This window comes from Vigna unguiculata, chromosome 8 (assembly GCF_004118075.2).
Source record: "Vigna unguiculata cultivar IT97K-499-35 chromosome 8, ASM411807v1, whole genome shotgun sequence".
Classification (NCBI taxonomy): Eukaryota; Viridiplantae; Streptophyta; class Magnoliopsida; order Fabales; family Fabaceae; genus Vigna; species Vigna unguiculata.
The window spans coordinates 16,694,847-16,712,051 of record NC_040286.1 but is presented as its reverse complement, the minus strand read 5'-3'; the positions used below and the strand labels follow the sequence as shown (position 1 = coordinate 16,712,051).

Sequence of the window (17,205 nt, the reverse complement as noted above, 5' to 3'; positions counted from 1 at the left end):
CGTTGGGACCCTTGGAACAGAATTAGAATTTCATGGGAGTGAGCATATTCCAACGGAATATTTGCTCAGAGCTTCTTTTCTCTGCTAGCGTTTGAGGCATATTATTTGGTATCAAACATATTCTCTTCGTCATTTATCTTTTCCCTTTCTTCTCTATTCAAATTCCTCATCCACGTCTCAGACAAACCAACCCAGCTTCCAGGTACGTTTTCTTCACAATTCTTCATCTTCATACGATACCACCAATAAATGTTTTTCTTTTTCAGAGGTCTCAGACAAACCAGTTTACCGTTTATTTGGTTTTTATCATCTATTATTCAACACGTATGTTAGTTTAGGAAAACTAAAGGATGTGAAATATTTTAATTCAGGCTCATTCATTCTCCATGAATGGGGAAGTTGACTTCAACGTGGATTACAAGTTATGGAAATTTGAACATTTTTTCATGAATGGGAAAACTTGGTTCCCTGTTGATAGAAAGTTGCTTTCCATCTTTAACAATTATAGGTATTAGAACAGTTATGATGTAGGTATAGTAAACACCTTATCTTCGCTACTTGTGAGGACGGTTTATTGAGTGTAATTTACACTGTGAAAATAACTTTATTGGTAATTCATTTTCCATTCTCTTATCATACAAAATTTAGAGATCCACTAATAAAGGAAAAAAAGAGGCATGTTTGAAATTTCAAGTTATTTGTTGGAATATAATTAAATAAAATAGTTCTTAAAAAACAGAGGAAAAGTATACTAAGCCTGTTTTTATTAAGGATATGAGAATTTGTCTTTTACTTATAAAACAATTTAAAAAATTTAGCTGCTGGACAAACTGGTCATCATCACCTAAAATTAAAGCAATCAAAAAATTAATAAAACTTATAAACATAACTTCTTTTTATAAAACCTAGGACAATATTTTTTTCACTCAACTTTTGAAGATTTTGATTTGTATTCAATAAAATTTTAACCGATCTCGGATCCTAAAGTTTTCGGGTTATCATTTTTAGTTTTTTCCTAGGCGTTACCTTACATGTTCACGTGACAGTATGTAGATTGTTACACGAATTATGAATTTCATGTAACTTTTGGAATGAACTATGCTTTTAGTTCCTTGCTTTTTCAAAAATTTACTCTTGGTCTTAAATAATTTTATTTATTAGTTTTGGTCTCTTAATTTGATCAATCTTAGTCAACTTTTGTCTGTCAAGTGTTATTAAATATTTAGGTCTCTTAAAGCTTTAGGCTTTTTAGATAATGCAGTCATGAGTCTCACCCCTTCAAGAATATAAGAGTGTACTTCTTTATAGAATTCAACTACAATTGAATGAGCCACAGTAGTCTAGAAATATTAGTGTTAGATTTTTATGATTGTACCATCTAGTGCGTTACGGTGAAGATAAAATACACAAACAAGTAGTAATTAGCTAAATAAATTATAGACTTGCTTGAATAGAGCGATCAAGCCAAATGGTAGAAACCTGAAGTTATTTGAATTGATTTAAAAAAAAAAAATTGAGATACCAACCAACAAGTTATAAAAGGAAACATGTTCAGTTAAGAGACAACATTGTTGGGATCATTGCTATTGTTGTTTGACATAAAATGACTATAAGCTTGTTGACTCCAATCGATCTCTTATAAAGAGATTGAATTACCTTCAAATGAGTTGATGGTATAACATTCTCCAGTAGGTTTTAATCCTATAACAAGAATTGGAAGTGCCAGTGGGCCACAATTAACTTGAGTGCACATAAATCTCTATTCTAAATATGAAAAACAACTAAACAACATTGTACTCGGTTGAATCAAATCATATTTCTTACTAAAATATAAATTGTTGTTAGAATGTGTACAAGCATTATTAATGTTGCCAGAGGGAAACAAGATAAAACTTAAGGGTGTTAGTTTGAAAGAAAAAAATAAAAAAAGGAATTATAAGAGATAGAGAAAACAAAATAGAACCCACCTAGTTTTTAATTCTCTCTTCCTGTTTATCACTTTATCACCAAACGTACCAATTAAAAATATCCTACAAATTTTCTCTATCCTGCATTCAACCAAAAATTCCACAAAAAGGCGAAAATAAAGGACATGGATATTACGAAAATCAAATGAGGTTTGCTAAGAGGCTCAAGAGTTAGACAATTCTGTGATTCGTTTAAATCATCTGGTAAAAGAATGCATGCAGAATCATCTCACTCCTTTTTCGTGTGATTTGGTTTCTATAGTTTTTATTTTAATATATTAATCAAACACTGTGATACGGAGCAGAATTTGCGGGGTTAGATTCGATCAATATATTACACTAGAGTGTACAAAAAGGAAAGTTGATGTCGATATCCCCTTTATTGGCTCTGTGAAGCACATGTAATTCATCTTGCTAATAAAGGGATAATTTAGTGACATGCCTCAAATTGCAGAATTCCAGGATTCTCGTTTGTGCTTTCTGGCTCTTGTGAAATTCAGTTTGCAGCAAGCATGAGGCTCAGTTTGCTGTGATTTCTCTCGCTTCAGGATTTATCAAATTACACAATTCACACCTGCAACGAGTAGGAGTTAAGGATTGCAGCCTCATAAATCTTTATAAGTAATCAAATCAATTACTATAGTGCAGCAAAGAAAATAGTCATAGTCAGGTACCCAATAACAAGAGTCATTGACTTTCAGTATATGAGGTGGAACCTCCAACTCGAACTGGTTTTAATCTTCTTAGAAGCTTTCTTCCATATTCAAATGCTAACATAAGGAGACCAAAGAAGTACAATAGGAAGATCTGCAGTTTTTCTAACACGTAGCATTTAAGGGAGTCATTCCTTCCAGCCTGATTGTTTGTTATAATCAACACCCTTTTCTCTTTCCACCCTGTACAAGATCAGTATAAAGTGTATCTTATTAGGAAAAAAAAAAGTGTGCACCTAAAGATTGTCTTGGGCGACACATCTTCTCCGATATCATACAGATAGATTATTGCAACTTGAGCTCCGTAAGCTTAGATTTATAAGAATATATGGTGACAGAACCAACATAAAAAAAAAACAAAAGTGAGGAAATTGAAATTTTATTGAATGAATAATAGGGAAAATCTCCCAATGAATATGATACATTGCTCCAGAGGTTTGAGAGGTCTGGATCCACTCCCCACAATTTTCAAATTCTCCTAAGTCCCAGGTTTAAAGGTTATACAGTTTTTCCCGTTTCATAGCGAGTTGGTGACTTACATATAACAGAAAGGCTACCCCTAACTGGGCCCAACCAACTGCTACCCATACCAACCCCTTCTAATATACACTTGCTTAGTCACGGGCCTGCAATGCAGTTAGTATGTATTGTACTTCAAATAAGGAAGCATATGATAGCACACCACGTCTTTACTAATTGGGAGCCAGTGACAGACCTGAAAAACCTTTTGGCCTAGTGGGAGGAAACCTTTTGGTCAACATGCCCAGTAAATCTTTTGGTATTTTCAAGTAATGATACTCTTTAGTTTTTTCACAGAAAGCAACACCATTTTTCTTTTGCTGTGAATGTGAATGAGAGCTAGCTCATCTCTAAGAAATTCACCTGTAAACCCAACTAGAACTGGGTATGCACTTATGAAACATGTCTCTGTTCTTTGTGAAGACCTGGGCCGTTGGATGATAATTAAATTATCAAACCATATACGAAACCAAATATCAGTTAACACTTGTAAATGAAATTGGGTTTTGCTAGTTGCTACTGAGAAGGGAGAAGTAGGGTGAAGTCCAAAAACTAAGATGTGGCTTGTAAAGTTAGATTTTTACCTAGGGATTCTTGTTTTAGGGCAAACCTTGTAAGGTTCTGGGATCGGAAATGGAAAATCATGTATGATAGTGGTAAATTTAGAGTGGGAACGCTCCCCTTACCCACGAAAGTGGGTCTGTCTCTGCTTGGAGCTTAGACATTATTACATCACACTGACAACCCACCAAGCTACAGAAAACCGTCATGGCACAATAGTGAGAGCTCATACTAAATTACCAAGTGCAATAGAATCTATAACCTAGAATACTTACAAGACTGTTTCTTTGGCAAATTAGTCCAATCCTGTGGGTTCATATTCGCTTCTGATGCTTTGATCAAGTCAAATAGTGCTTGATTAACCTGAATTAGAAATGCTTTAGTCCATTTCCAATGAAACTTTAGAGGCATGGTACAGTATGCAAATTGCCAGTATGTTATTAACTCAAATCAAGAATATAATATATCATATTAGAAGGAAAATATACCTCTTCAGGCCGCTCATGACTTACTAGATGACCTCCATGAAGATCTACCATTCTAGCCACTGGATAAAGCCTCTGAGCAAGTCTTTTTGCATAATATATCTGAGCAATTATATCATGCCTGAACGTGAAGAAATATTTCCATGATTAGATAAAACTACAAAAAGCATAAGTTGAGTAACTGTACAGTGTTTTCAATTTCGAGCACAATTTCTGTGTCTTAATGATCTGTTTATGTATGTCTGGGATCAATTCTCATTTATATTTTAAAACTGACATTCCCATGAAGCAACATTACATAAATGTTTACTAACACGGTACGAACCTGCCATGGATGATTGAAACAAGAAAACCGGCAGATTTGATCACCTCAATCTCATCATCAGTCATTTTATGTGTCCAACATGCATTGAGTTGACCATCAAAACCATAGTTAGTTTGCATCCCAGTTGCAGATATACCTTTAACATATTGCTGAAAGAGACAGCGGTCGTGAATTAGGAAAATATTTCAAATATTTATGAAGAACAGAATAATGATTAGGTATCCTGTGTTTCTGGGTTGAGAGGGAAATGAAAGACAAAGGGAATAACTAAAAGGTTACTTTCCTTACCCTTATAAGGATGTCCAAAATAATGAAAGGTAAATGAAATGAAGGGTTCACTAATAAAAGCCAATGATTCTTATAATGTGTACTCGTAAAGTTAACCTTGAAAAATGAACTACTCGCTACAGTATTAAAATTCTACTCGAATATCATTTAGAAAAAAAGGGGAAGAATAAAAACTAGATTGCAGCTGAGTGATGTAGAGAGTTATGGATCGATGAATTCCTTAATAAAACACAATGTACGTGGATAATGAAAAATGTACATATGTTGAAACGTTTACTGGGTAAAATGTGTACTGAAGTCAGGTCAATTTTTATAGATTGAATAATTAAAGATCTTAAAGTTATATATATTCAACTTGAGCCAATTTACTGAAAGATATAGATTCATATGGATATCAAAAGGTTCGAAATTATTAATTTCTCCTCCAAAAATTCGCAAATTGAGAATAATTGGAAAGGTGAATGCCAAACAACTAAAAATGGCTAACTGAAAATCCCTCATTAGTCATTTCTCTTCGTTCTATAAGAAGTCTTCTAGTAATCTTATGAGGAACATGGGGCCTATTACTTCAGAAGAAATGAGAACAAGAGAAAACAAAGCCAAGTAACCCCCAAGTCAGTCAGTTAGACAGTTACAGTATACATACAGATAGCAATGTTATTATTATAGTATAGGGTTTTGGTAACTCATTTTGGGGATAGTTTTGATACTCTCAAGTTCTCAATAATCAATTCAAATTCACAATTCACTGTTTCTTTCTATTCTCACTCTTAACCTCTAGTCTATGTGTTATGGTGCAAATTCTTTTGATTCTTGGTACTAGTTGTATCTACTGGTGTCGAAGCTTTTGAACTTCTAGCTATGGGTATCAAGAACTGATGCAAGTAAGAAAAGCAGATATCAAGAGGATTATGAAGCTTGAAGAACAACAAATCAGAGATCAGAGGTGACAAAGCAAAGTCAGAAGCAGAGCAGGTTAGCGTGGAGTTCCAAATTTAGCGGACAGAAAGATATGTATGGTTAGGTCCACATATTGGAGAGATACTTCCAAATTAGAGGAGCATGAAAGAACAAGATGGAAGAAGAATTGTTTTCTTTGGAAGGTAGGGCACTAAGTTGGTTCCATTCGTCGATGTCTAGCAACCAAAAGATCAACTTCGGAAGTTTTCAATAATGACACTGTAGACAAGTTTCAACCAGCTGTTGCAAAGTCCCCTCTTGCAGTGCTGTTGGGGCTGAAACAAGATGGGACAACAGCTGAATTCGTAGACCAGTTTGTAATGTATGCTGGGATTATACATGGTATTGAACAAGATTATTCCCAATTATATTAGCTGCAGAAGTTCAATTATATTAGCCAAGATTAGCTGGATCCATAACTAAAGCAATTATGATAGAAGATAAGAACAGGGCAGTGATAAAAGTGATGGGAAATAGTGGGACAAGGTTAGCCACTTGTTATAGGAGTTTTGGAGGGATACACAGAAATAGTTTACGCAACACGAACAAATGTTTTTCCAGGCAATGGGACACTTATGAAGGAAGTGCATCTATTGGATACGGAGCCATAGCTGTCAATAATGAAGGGTTTGAAGCAAGGTTTGCAACAAGGAGAATATATAAGGCAGTCAAATGCAAAACTGCTAGTGAAGATGAATAAAGGAGAATGTTTTAGATGCAATGAGAAGTTTAGTCAAGATCATATGTTCAAAAACAAGGAGTTTAGAGTCATGGTATTAGAAGAGGAGAAAGAAGAAGTGGGTGTAGAAGATTGTGATGGTCCATGAGAAGACAAGGAATTTCAACTATTATTACATAGTATTGGTCGATTCACATCAAGAAGGTCCCTCAAGCTATGGGGAGTAGTGACTGCAACAAGGGTAGTAATGCTAATAGATTGTGGAGAACTGCAAAATTTTATTTCACATCAATTGTTAAAAGAGTTCGATTTTTGGGTGTTGAAAGGTGTTAAGAAGTGGACTTCAAGCCTAACTCAACCCTACAAAACAGACTTGTAAGGTAAGGTTTGCATCCACTTATATATGATGAATTGATCTTATATATAGTCGATGTGGGACTTCCAACTTACCTCCTCACACTGAGGTATATACATCTTGTGCGTGGGACTAAACATTAGTCGATGGTCCCATAGCAGCCCGATAGGGGGTGGAACAACTGACCCAACAAACAACAAATTTCGCTAGGATAGGCTCTAAACTATGGCTCTGATACCATGTTAAGAAATGGACTCTAAGCCTAACTCATCCCTATAAAACAGACATGTAAGGTGATGTTTTCACTCACTTATATATGATAAATTGTTTTTATCTCTAGTCGATGTGGAACTTTCAACAAAAAGGATTAGTGACAGGACATGTATTAGAGGTGCCAGTGAAAATGGCTTGTTGCCTTTGCACATTTTTATTTGTTCTACAAATAATGATAGGACCATTAACAAATAATTACTATTCATAAATACAAATATCCTATTTCTTGATTTGCCTAGCCTATTTTAGGAATATTATTATATATAATTGGGAGAACAAAACCAATTCATGACTTGTCCAATCTATTCTTAAGAAAAAAGAATTAATATAGTTAAGGTGAGAAATCATTCTTGATTCCCGTCTTCCCTCATGTTGATGCTCAATTGATGTGACTGGTCAAGGAGCATTCATTTGCTAACAAGAAACAAATGGTGTGGGCAAGGAAATCCAGTGTAGGAATATCTGCAACCTGAATCTGAGTATTGATGTGAGGGATTGATATAATAGTCTTCATAAGGTGCACACATAGGGTAACAATCTATTCCAACTGAAAACGCTTGGTTATATGGTCCTGGTTGTTAATCCACCGCAAATAATCTCATTTGTTGAACAGTTTTGAAAGAGCACAAATTATTTATCATTTGGGGATGAATAGTATTGATGTCCAGGAGACAATAAAAGCATCTTTTACTTTCTACACATCTAAGGTTGTTGTCTCTTATGGTTCTATTGTAGAAAGTCCATCCATGTTATCCATAATCCTTTCCCTTTGTCATTCATCTTGAATTGGAATTTCCAAGCAGGAAAATATTTTCCTTTGAAGCAAATGCAAATTTTTTCTTCGTTTGAAGTGATCATCCTACCCAAACAATAGGAGAGAGATAAAACAAAAGTGATGTAAAAATTGGAAAACATTGAAAACAGGAGCAACAAACAGAAGCTACGAGCACTAACAAAACCACAAATAGAGGATATGAGCATGAACAAAACCACAAGCAAGAACTTGATTGCGAAATGTAAAAAAGTGAAAATCAAACCACCAACAAGAATGAATGGAATCATGAACAAGAACAAAATCGCACAATCAGAATTGCAAGTGCAGATAGAAATTGCAAGTGAGAACAACAACAACTCTACAAACAGTTGCACCCACAAGAATAGAATGCGAATCATGAACAAGAACAAAATCATGAGCGCAATAAAAAATGTGAGTGTGGACAAAATTGCAAGTGACCAAAGGAACCACAACTAGGAAACAAGCAAAGGACAAGCTATGCCACAAATCAAAGAACAGAGTAGTAAAAATCATAACTACACTGGTACCATGTCGGTGAAAATGACTCAAAGCCTTTGTACATTGTTATTAGTCTACAAACAATGATTTGAGCATTTACAATTAATTACTAATCATAAATACATATTGCCTAATTTGTGTAGCCAATTTTAGGATTATTATGATATACAATTAAGGAGAATAAATTAATTCATGATTTATTTGGCCTATTTGTAGGGATACAAATTAATATAATTAAGGAGAGAAAATATTGAGTCACAATAAAATGGTTGTGCTCTGGTACAATGTCGAGAAGAGAGAAATCAGGAAGGAATATGATGAATTCTTTGTATTGTGTCCACACGAGTATTCTTATTTATAATGAAGAAGAGACTAAATGATAAGGAACAAATCATATCATATCTCCCAATTTAATGTAATCAAATCGTATCTCTAACCATTAGTTAAAGATACTCAACTTATTTTGTGGACGTTGGCTATGTGCATAGATTTAATGCCAAGGGAAGTATTTAGGACTCAAATTACAATTGCAGAGGGGAGATTGAACAACATTTTCTTTTTCTATTTGAATGAGGAGATGATGATGATGTAGCGCTAGGGTTGGATTTTAAGGTGGGGGGATAGTAGAGAACATTGAAGGGTGAGATAGACCTTGCAAGAGGGGTTGCGATAAGTACCGAAGCACATGGGGAACTACCCCACCGAACATCCCACACTATTTGATATGGAACTTGGGCACCTCATAATACCTGAGCTCCTATCATAGCATGACCCTAAGAGTTGACTTTCACTCTACAACACTCCACTTGGTGGCTCTTCACTCAACTACCTCATTGGTATAACCCTTCACCGATCAGAATATTTAGAAGGTAGCTCTTTTATTGACATTGACAAACATCTTTGATACCAATTGATAAGTCCACCCAGCACTTAGAAAGTCCACCTTCAAAGCTAGCTATTAAGGGGAGAGAACCTCATGTGGAAATCAAAATATTGATTGAAGTTAGGATTTGAACTCAAAACAACAAGTTTAGAAAGTCTTCACCTAACAACTAGGTCAAATCAACTTTACTTGTGATCAAGAGATTTTTTTTCTTTTATTACTTACAAATGAGGCAAAACTTGGAAACTAAAGTTATATTAAAACATTTTGGATTCTAAAAAAAGGTATGGATGATTTTGACAGAAGTGAGAATATTTCTCTGCTAGGGTTCTTCCCTACATCTTGTGATCTTATCAAGAATTCATCTATCTTGTAGCAATCATTTATATACTTTTCAATTCATAATATCCTGTTTTAATTAATTTCAATCCCTAGCCCTAGATTCCCAAGTTTTGCATCAATTCTATTTGGAAATTTATCATTTTGTATGAGAGCAAGGTATGAGTGGTAAGATAATTGTGTGTTTTGATCATTGTAATTGTTTTTGCAGTGCGTATTGTTCACATCATTGTTCACGGGTACTGCTCATGTCATTGTTCACGGACACTATTTGTGGTATTGTTCACAGTACTGTTCATCCTTTTTTCTTGTTCTCTTCTGCTATTATTGTTTCTATTTTGCCTTGAGCCTATGATCCTTCAAATGCATAAAATAAATTTTGACTATACACACACACATATATAAAGAGAAGATAACAGTAGTTGTTCAGTGTGCACTGCTTATTTGTTAAAAGTCATAAGTTTAAAGAGTCCAATCTAAATATTTGTTTTCCTATACACATTGTGTTTCTTTCTTGTTTATTGGTACTGATTTTGTTCCTGACTATTTTTATTAATACTTTTTGGTTGATGCTAAAATTATGTTTTAAGCTTTGTGATTGCTACCATTAAAAGTGATTCTTGATTATAGACTACTTGATTCTTGTAAGAACTTAAGTTAGAGAACAAATGGTAAAAGGTAGTGTGATTATCTTTAAGAAAAGCCTTATTGCAAGAAACAAAAGTGTAGATTGTAAACAAGTGCGACTGTGGACGGTAAACAAGTGAGATTGTTGTGAGATCTAAATATATCGTTATTTTTAATCTCTTTGCTTAAGCATGTCAAGGGAATACCAACTCTAGGACATTCACGGATGCAAATGCAAGCCTCTTAACATTTGAAGAAACTAATGAACGAACAAAGAGGCTAGATCAAATGGATCAAGTACAACAAGAAAATCACAAATATAGAGGGGGTATATAGGAGGAGAAGAAGAGGGAACGGTGGAGAACAAAGACAACCCACATTTGATGGGATCAAGTTAAATATCCCTACATTCAAAGGAAAGAGTGATCTAGAAGCTTAGTTGGAGTGGGAGCTAAAATTAGAACATGTGTTTCCTTGCAATGAAGTATAATGAGGAGAAAAAGATGAAATTGGAACTAGGTGAATTTTCAGAAAATTTGGTGGAATAATTACCAAAGGGATAGTGGAAATGAAGAACCCATGGTGAATTCTTGGACTGAAATGAAAAAGGATTATGAGAAAGAAATATATTCCAATAAGCTATAATAGGGATTTGCAACTCAACCTTCAAAGAATGATTCAAGGGAATAGAATTGTAGAGAATTATTTTAAGGATATGGAGGTAACCATGAATAGAGCTAGAACGAAGGAAGAAAATGACGCAGCCATGGCTAAGTTCTTGAGTGGATTGAACCATGACATTGGGGATGTTATGGATCTGCAAGAATATGTTTAAATAGAGGATTAGTTGGATAAGACAATTCAGGTAGAACAACAACTCAAGCGGAAGGGAACCCTGAAGAGGAGTTCTAACAATAATAATTTCAATTAGAGGGATAAGGTAGTGAGGAATAAAGGAGTTTCCTCAAGTTCAGTCATGTCTTCACCATGGGAAGTCACCCAATAGGTCTAATAATTCACTACCTAAAAAGAAGAAAAGTGAGGTAATATTTCAAATGCTGGGGAAGAGGACACTATGCTTCAAAATGCCTAATAGAAAGAAATATGGTTATGTAACCCAATGGAGAAATAGATGGTGAAAATGGAGAGATGACAGTGAGCAAGCAAGTGGATGTGAACCTATCTATAGGACAATATAATGACAAAACTTTTTATTTACTTTATTGCAAAAATAAAACTTTGGTCACAAATCACTCTAATCAATTAACCTTCCTTTTGGTGTTGATTTTCTTTTGCAAGATTTTAAGGATGTGTTTCCAAACCTAGAGGACTACCACCTCTGACACCACATCAAATTCATTCCTAGAGAATCTTTGCCAAATAGGTTAGCACAAATTGTAGATCACTAAATAACATAATCAAGACTAGGCACTCTATTCCCTGGCTAGATGATTTATCAAATGAACTACATGGTGCTTGCATATTTTCAAAAATCGATCAAAGAAGTGGGTAACATGAAATTAGGATTAGGGAGACAGTTGAATGGAAAACATCCTTTGAAACAAAAATATGGATTGTATGAGTTGCTTGTGACACCATTTTTTATAGATTGATAGACCATGTTTTGAGAGAATTTTTAGGAAAGTTTATTGTGGTATATTTTAATGATATTCTTGTTTATAATATAGCAAATCTTATAATAACTATGTTGTGCATTTGAGGTGTATTTTGGAAGCACTTAGTTGTGAGAAATTGTATGCTAACATGGAAAAATGTGTGTCCTGCATGAACCATGTTATTTTTCTTGGTTTTAGTAGCTCAAAAGGAGTGCCAGATGATCCAAAGAAGGTGAAAGCCATTCAAAAGTGAGGTAAGGTGCATTCACAACTTAGCAAGTTTTTATAGGAGGCTTGTTAAAGATTTTAACACTTTGGCTGCACCGCTTAATGAAATTATTAAGAAAAATGGTGTTTTTAAATGGAGTGATCAACAAGAGAAGGCTTTAACTGCTTTGAAAGAAAAGTTTACTAATTCTCTTGTTCTTGCTTTGCCTAATTTTGTTAAATCCTTTGAGTTTGAATGTGATCCATCTTAGGTAGGTATTGAGCTGTGTTGATTCAAAGGGGCATCTCCTTGCATATTTTTGTGATAAACTAAATCGAGGTCTTATTAACTATTTTGTATATAATAAGGAATTGTATGTTTTAAGTAGTTTTGCAAACTTGGCATTATTATCTCTTGTCCAAAGAGTTTGTTATTCACATTGATTTTTTAAATATTTTAAAGGAAAAGGAAACTTGAACAAGAGGCAAGTGGGTGGAATTTCTTGAACAGTTTCCATATGTTATCAGACACAAAAAATGGAAGTATAATGTGATTTTTTATGTAGTCTCTTGCAGTCATGCATTATAGTCTAAACTTGAAACTAAAATTCTTGATTTTGAGTGCATTAATGAATTGTGTGAGCATGATACTGACTTTTCTTATAAATATCAAACATGTTCTCATACTCCATCTTATGGGCAGTTTAGGCATGGTAGGTAGTTGTTATGGGGTAAAAGACTTTGTGTACCTAATGGTTCAGTTCGGGACTTGCTTATTAGAGAGGCACATGAAGCATAACATGCATAAGTTTACTGATAAATGTCTTGTATGCAAGAAGGCTATATCGAGGGTTATGCCACATGGTTTGTCTACTACATTCTCAGTCCCTGAACATCCTTAGATTGACATTTCTATGAATTTTGTTCTAGGTTTGCCTCGGTCCAAGGGAGGAAAGGACTAAATTTTTGTGATGGTTGACATGTTTTGTACTACGACTCACGTCACAACATGAAAAAAGGTAGATGACACGTGTCATGTTGCTGATATGTTCTTCAAGGAAGTGGTGAGATTGCACGGTTTACTTGGGAGTATTGTATGTGATCACGATTCCAAATTTTCTAGTTACTTTTGGTGAACTTTGTGCGGGTAAGATCAAAACCAAATTGTTGTTTTCAACTGCATGTCATTCCCAAACCAATGAACAAATTGAAGTGGTAAACAAAACTCTTTCTACTTTTCTTAGAGCTCTTATTACAAAAAAAAATCTTAAAACTTGGAAAAAGTGTTTACAACATGTTGAATCTATTTATAATAGGGTTGTACATAGTACTACTTAGATGTCCGCTATTGAAATTGTTTATTTTAACCTTTGACTCCTTTGGATTTTGGTAGGTTAAAGAAAATTATGTCAAGAAGTTGCATGAGCAGGTCAATGCAGAAATTGAGAAAAGAATAGAAGGTTATGCTAAACAAGCCAACAAAGGAAGCAAGAAAGTGGTATTTTGAGGATAGAGATTTGGTATGGGTACACATGAGGAAGAAGACTCCCTTAACAAAGAAAATCCAAGATCCAACCTAGAAGGGATAGGCCATTCTGAATGCTAGAAAAGATCAATGACAATGCCTATAAGATTGATTTTCGATGTGAGTATAATGTTAGTACCACTTTTAATGTTTTTGATTTATCTCCTTTTACTGCATATGATGAAGATTTGGGTTTGACAACAAATTTTTCTCAAGAGGCAGCGAGGGAATGATGTGACATCGAAGCCTAAGGACATGATTAGAATGATCAACACCAAGACCAAGTTCAAGATTTAGGTGGATCCATGACTATAGAAGACTTAGAAAAGACAAAGAGGCATTACAAGATAAGGTCGCTCATCTAATGAAGGCTAAATTGTGGAAGGCCCAACAATTTTAGGACACTAGGTTGATTACATGTATAACATGTTTGAAGGGCTAACATCAAGTTGTTTAAAATATTAATTGAATTAAGCTTATCAAACTCTATTTTTGACGATCATCCTTAGGCTTATTGAACTCTTTGTTTCTAGGAATATTTGTGGTAGGAGGTGTTTGGAAACTCATTTTGGGGAATGTTGACACTCTAGAATCCTCAATACTCAATACAAATTCACAGTTCACTTTGTCTTTCTATTCACCCTGCTTTACCTCTACCTCTCTCTATGCATTGTGGTGCAAATTCTTCTAATTTTTGGTAATTATATCAAAACCTCCCTTATTCTCAATCCAAGCACGTATACCCTTATATTACACATTGCAAAAATAATCGTGAGACATGCCTAGTCCTACAGTTCATGTTAGGAATTCTCAGTGAAATATAGGAAACAATAAATGACAGGTTTGAAATGTAAAGCTTTGATACTAGTATATGCATTTTTAGTCTTGGTGGTATGTCTTTGGATTATTTACTTACGAAGATGACCAACCACCTCTGTATGTTTCACTCGAATTAGTAAATGTGTATTGTGTGTTTTTGTTTAACTAATACACAGCTACAACACAAAGTAATAAACTCCAAGTAGACTTAACGTCTACTTAATTAAGATAAACTTACTTGGTATACTGTACCTGATATAAGATGGCTCTCCTCTTATCTGTTCCAACGTATTCCTCAAGATACTCCTGCGAGCCAAACATAAATTTATCTTTAAGATTCATCCCAAGGAAAAAATGAATAAAACCTCTTAAGATATCAGCAACTGTAGATCAGAGTTGTTTCAGGACAACAAATACGCAACCTTCGTCTCAATGTTAATATTCATGATAACAGCAAGACTCTTTGGTTTGGATATGATTACATATTGAGAGGTTCAATTTTTTTATCCACACTTAGTTCTGTTATGGTTATGGCTCAATGCACTTTGGGGAATCAAAGGAATTAAAAAGTGGGGACAAAGGTTAGGAGACAACTTGTTATTGATTAACAAAAAATAATGAACAGAAGAAAGAAAAGGTTCTCACTTGTGAATAATGGGTGTCCAAGTCAACAGCAGCCCTTTGTTCAGGAGTCTTAGCTTTCAAGAAACGATAAGCAACAGAGAACGTTTGTCGATCCAACTGCAAAACATTGAATGAGTAAGCCACATAGGGATTGAGGTATGGTGCCTAAAATTTAAACCAGCCAAAATATTGGTATATGTCACTGCACATACATATATCTTTCATTTATGTAAGGTATGTGAAATATCTTGATGGTCAATTTCAAATAGCTGCATCTGAAGTATGAGAATTACCATTTCCTTTTCTTATAATCAAAGTATATATTGTTTCCTTTTCCCTTTTTCCTTTAACCAGAGTTCAACCCCATGGAAATTTATTATATAGTTCAACAGCTCTTTCGTTTCAATTGTTAAAGAAGACAAGACATAAACAACAGATATTGAAGATACAGTCATCAATCTGTGCAAGATGACGATGAGAGATCAGGGGATGTTTACCAACAAACCAACTTAATTTTCTGATGTAGCAGTTCAATGTTCTCTAAAATTCAATCCCATCTATGAAAACAGTAAAGGAAGAGTTTCTTCCTCCACTAATTGGAGGTTTCCGAAAGATCATAAGAAAAATTAAATACCTTTGGAAAGCATTGAAAACCTCCTCCTGTCACATTGAGCAACGCCAAGGAAAGTACTCTATCAGGAAACATTGCTGCTACTTTATTAGCTATCATAGCTCCTGTTTATGAAGTGAAAGGTAGTTAAATTACACAAACCTACCTAGAGGCCAAGTTTGAATAACTTCTGGATAAGTCCTTAAAGGAGAAAAGAAAAAGATCAAATGAATTAAGTTTCTCTCATAAATTAAAACCTAACTTGCGAAGTTTTAACTTTTATAAAAGCTCTGCAGTCCAACTTCTCCAAAAGTTTAATCTGACAAATATGCATAACTTAAAACACCTAAATTCATTTTATTTTCTTGTTATGTCCCCTTCACGCCCTTGTTTAAGAAGTTCATGCAAAATAGATGTAACTCTATGTCAGGTATAAAAGAAAAGACCAGGCACGCACCCATGGAGTGCCCAAAAATATGGGCTCTTTTCCAACCCAGATGATCTAACAAAGCAATTGCATCCTTCGCCATGATCTTGGTTCTGCACCCAACAACCACCACATCACGAGTTAATAAAACTCACCGATAACAATCTCATTAAAATTCCCGAAAGAAGAAGCAGAATATCGCAAACCGCAGCGTTGCTTCAATATAACAACTCACGAGTATTCAGATTTTTCCACAGGCACGGAGCTGCGACCCACCCCGCGATTGTCAAACGCGCATACATGGATGCCGCCATTGCCTTCTTCTCCGTTCCAAACGACGTCGTCGTCGTCGTTCAGGACGGTGGTTCCTGTCAGGGCCTTGATCTGTGGGCCCCACGCCTCGTGCGTCGCAGCCAACCCTGACCGTTCGTTCAATCTCCACAAAATCAGAACAATTTTATAAAGCAGTTAAAAAAATAAAAATCAAAAAATCAAAAACGGAGCGATGATGAAGGACCTATGATGAGGAGCACTTTGGTCGGACCGCCACCATAAGTTCTGTAGAATATTTTGACGTCATTGTTGAGGTGCGCGTCGGCGACGGTGGAGGATGGCAGCGTTCCGACGTCGCAATACGGCATCGTTTTGTGGAGGAGAGGATCGGGATTAGAAAATGGATGTTGTTTTATTAGGAGTTGTTATAGGAGTTTGGCGGGAACACGTGGCGGATAAGAAGCCGTCAATGCCACGTCAGATGGACGGTTTGACTTGCCTGGACGCGGAAAGAGACGGTGTCAAAGTCAAATGCTAACTGCAAAATAGATTCTGTAAAACGTGCGCTGCTTTGAATAAAAGTAATCTATCTGTGAATTCATCATCTAAATTTTAATTTTGTAATAAAATGAAAAAAATAAATTATTGGGTTCAAAATTATTTTTTAAATAATTTTAATAACTAGGTAATGTTTTAATCTGAAATAACAATATTCTATTTTAAATTATATTTTATGAAAATAACAGTTTTAAAACTATCTAGTTAAATTTATAATATATAAATAATTTATTCATCAATAATATATAAATAGTTTATTTTAGTTAATAATTCAAAGA

General features: G+C 34.8%; 1 protein-coding gene and 1 long non-coding RNA gene across 3 annotated transcripts; one reads left to right on the top strand and one right to left on the bottom strand.

Annotated features, from left to right (window-relative positions):
* LOC114193071 lies at positions 1 to 14,256 on the top strand. 2 transcript variants are annotated; one of them, XR_003606219.1, is made up of 6 exons: positions 1 to 202; positions 9,853 to 9,917; positions 12,083 to 12,138; positions 13,022 to 13,306; positions 13,485 to 13,736; positions 13,833 to 14,256. It is a non-coding gene; the product is annotated as an uncharacterized LOC114193071 (long non-coding RNA). The 2 variants fall into 2 exon arrangements; XR_003606218.1 differs by having other exon boundaries at positions 2 to 202; positions 13,022 to 13,238.
* LOC114193070 (putative aminoacrylate hydrolase RutD) lies at positions 2,100 to 16,781 on the bottom strand. The gene is made up of 11 exons (XM_028082769.1): positions 16,614 to 16,781; positions 16,332 to 16,515; positions 16,127 to 16,209; positions 15,694 to 15,794; positions 15,081 to 15,176; positions 14,688 to 14,741; positions 4,571 to 4,719; positions 4,249 to 4,366; positions 4,036 to 4,123; positions 2,642 to 2,863; positions 2,100 to 2,541 (listed from the first exon to the last, which is right to left on the bottom strand). The coding sequence occupies exons 1-10, from the start codon at positions 16,735 to 16,737 to the stop codon at positions 2,655 to 2,657; spliced, it is 1,206 nt and encodes a 401-aa protein (XP_027938570.1). The 5' UTR covers positions 16,738 to 16,781; the 3' UTR covers positions 2,100 to 2,541; positions 2,642 to 2,654.
* Between the last annotated feature and the right edge of the window lie 424 nt (positions 16,782 to 17,205).